Source organism: Lupinus angustifolius, chromosome LG09 (assembly GCF_001865875.1).
Source record: "Lupinus angustifolius cultivar Tanjil chromosome LG09, LupAngTanjil_v1.0, whole genome shotgun sequence".
NCBI lineage: Eukaryota > Viridiplantae > Streptophyta > Magnoliopsida > Fabales > Fabaceae > Lupinus > Lupinus angustifolius.
In genome coordinates, this window is record NC_032017.1 from 16,148,225 (window position 1) to 16,150,728 (window position 2,504).

Genomic DNA, 2,504 nt, shown 5'->3' on the forward strand with positions numbered 1-2,504 from the left:
AGTATCCTCACTTGATTAATTTCCATGTAGATTTCATCAATTTTTCATAATCTTGGAACAATAAAAGCAAGCACAACAATTTACAAACTGTATATAAGTAAGTTCTGCAAATCTTTTCAAAATGAGCTTTATGTAGTGAAGACTAATTTATTAAGGCTTTAGATTTACTTTTACCTGTTTTTACTTCTGAGAGCACCATATAATGCAATATTGTAGCAAGATGGCACCTAGATTACAGTCCCTGGTCATGCAATTTTGGAAACTCTGATTAAGACAAATTCCTCTTAACATTATCAACAAAACCAGCTTCCTTATTTAGTACAACGTCTAATTAAATTATCAAAAAACAGTAGCAAAAAATTCCGCATCAGTGTTAATCAACATAGCCTTATTAGGATTACAGGTTCGCTTCTGAACTGAGTGAACTAACTCAATCTATCATAAATTCAGAACCAAACTACCCACTAACACACCTATAATTACACTATCAGAACAGCAAACCGTAAGGGTAAAAAAGCAAATTTATTTCCTAAGCCATCCAATCCCACCAACTCATGATTGGTTTCGAGTATTCATCTTTCAAATGATATAATCAGACCACTCAGAGATGAAGGAAGTGTGGTCCATGGACTCCCCAGGCACATCCTTGTTCTTAGATGGCTTTTCCTTCCCACCCACCAACCTCGCCGGGTTCCCAACCGCGGTGGTCCGCGGTGGCACATCTATCAAAACAACACTCCCAGCACCAACCTTTGCACCTTCCCCAATCTTCACATTTCCTAGAATGGTAGCACCAGCACCAATAAGCACCCCATCTTCAATCTTAGGATGTCGATCTCCACCAACCTTGCCTGTCCCACCCAGCGTCACATGGTGCAGAATTGAGACATTGTTCCCAATCACTGCCGTCTCCCCCACCACGACGCCTGTTGCATGATCAAACAGAACCCCCTTCCCAATCCTGGCTGCCGGGTGAATATCCACTGCAAAAACATCAGCAATACGGGAGTGCAGTGCCAGTGCTAATGGCTGACGCGACTGCTGCCAAAGCCGGTGAGTCACACGGTGAGCCTGCAAGCACACACAAGATAACAATTCACAATTTAAACAATGCAATCTGCAAAACTGAAAGAACAGTAAGTACCAAAGTTCATCCCTAAAAAGTGTGTTCCCAAATTTAGTCTATAAGAAAACAGAAAATCTCAAATGACCGTCAAAGTAGTTCCAAATCAGAGCTGAGCTAATTTAAGTCCTGACAATTAGTCTTGAAAAGGACTAATTTTACTTGCATATGAGATTCATTATAAAATTGCAGTCTTTCGGCCAGAATTTGCATGTTGTAGAAGTATCCACAACAACATTGCCATTGCACTTGCTGTAAAATCAACACAGCCGCAACCACAATTTAAAACCCTTGAAATTCTTAAAGACCAACTTGAGATTCTCAATAGTTTTTTTTTTCATTCCTCATGGATTACAGCTAGGGCGCACAGCACATTTTAATCATCAAGCAATCAACTTCATTGCTACATATTCTATCCAATTTTGTTTTTCTGACTATATAGCAATACTAAAGTTCAAAACCCTAAAATCAGAAGTTGCAAATTGGATGAAATTAAGATGTACCTGGCAAGCGAGGAATCCCTTATAGTTAAGGAAACAGTGAGAGAAGGATTCGCAAGCGGGATCACGTTGACGTGCGGCGCGTAAGTCAGCGATTGCGGCGGAACGGAGAGAAGGATCAGAGGTAAATGCGTTGAGGAAAAGATCATAAAGGAGAGTGGATAAAAGCGTTGATGAACAAAGCTTGTTACCAAGGTGAAACGATAGGGATTGTTCTAGCGACGAATGCGATAGAATCGTTGAATAAAGGTAGCTCGCTAAAGCGGGTTCCGATTCAGCGTCGCGGCGAGCCTCCGATTTGATCTGGGCCCATACCCACGTGTCATCTTCGTTGGCGGCGGAGATGACGGTGGAGGAGTTGTTGTTGTTGGCCGTAATGGGCGGCGAGACGTAGCGGACATCGGTGGTGGGCATCGTGGGGTTGTGACAGTTAACAATAAGAAAGTCTAAAGATCTTATCTATTTAAGATATTTTACTATATAATAAAAAAAACTTTTGCTATATACACAGGAACATATGTCAATATCTCATGCAAAAGTTTACCTTTCGGTAGCGAGGAACATGTCATCTCCTCATGCAAATATCTCTTATCACATCAGGGACATATATCAACGCCTTATGCAAAGTTTTCCATCCAAAACTTTCTTATATTTTCCTACCAGTTGTTATTTGTTAAAAAAATGAAGGAGAGATCATTCTCCATTTCTTCTTACATATGTTGTTAATTGCTGTTTCGTTAGGGTGTCTCTTCCTTTCTCAACACATCTACCATTTTCAACTCTCAAACTCACTCACAGCTATGATTTTCTATTCTTCATACAAGTATAATTTTTTATTCTTTTAATTTTTGTCTTTGTTGGTAAATATACTTTATATTATT

The 2,504-nt window shown here is 39.7% G+C and overlaps 1 protein-coding gene across 1 annotated transcript; it reads right to left on the reverse strand.

Annotated features, from left to right (window-relative positions):
* On the reverse strand, positions 351-2,072 carry LOC109357553 (serine acetyltransferase 5-like). The gene is made up of 2 exons (XM_019601564.1): positions 1,627-2,072; positions 351-1,071 (listed from the first exon to the last, which is right to left on the reverse strand). Exons 1-2 carry the CDS (start codon positions 2,035-2,037, stop codon positions 580-582), a joined length of 903 nt encoding a protein of 300 aa, XP_019457109.1. The 5' UTR covers positions 2,038-2,072; the 3' UTR covers positions 351-579.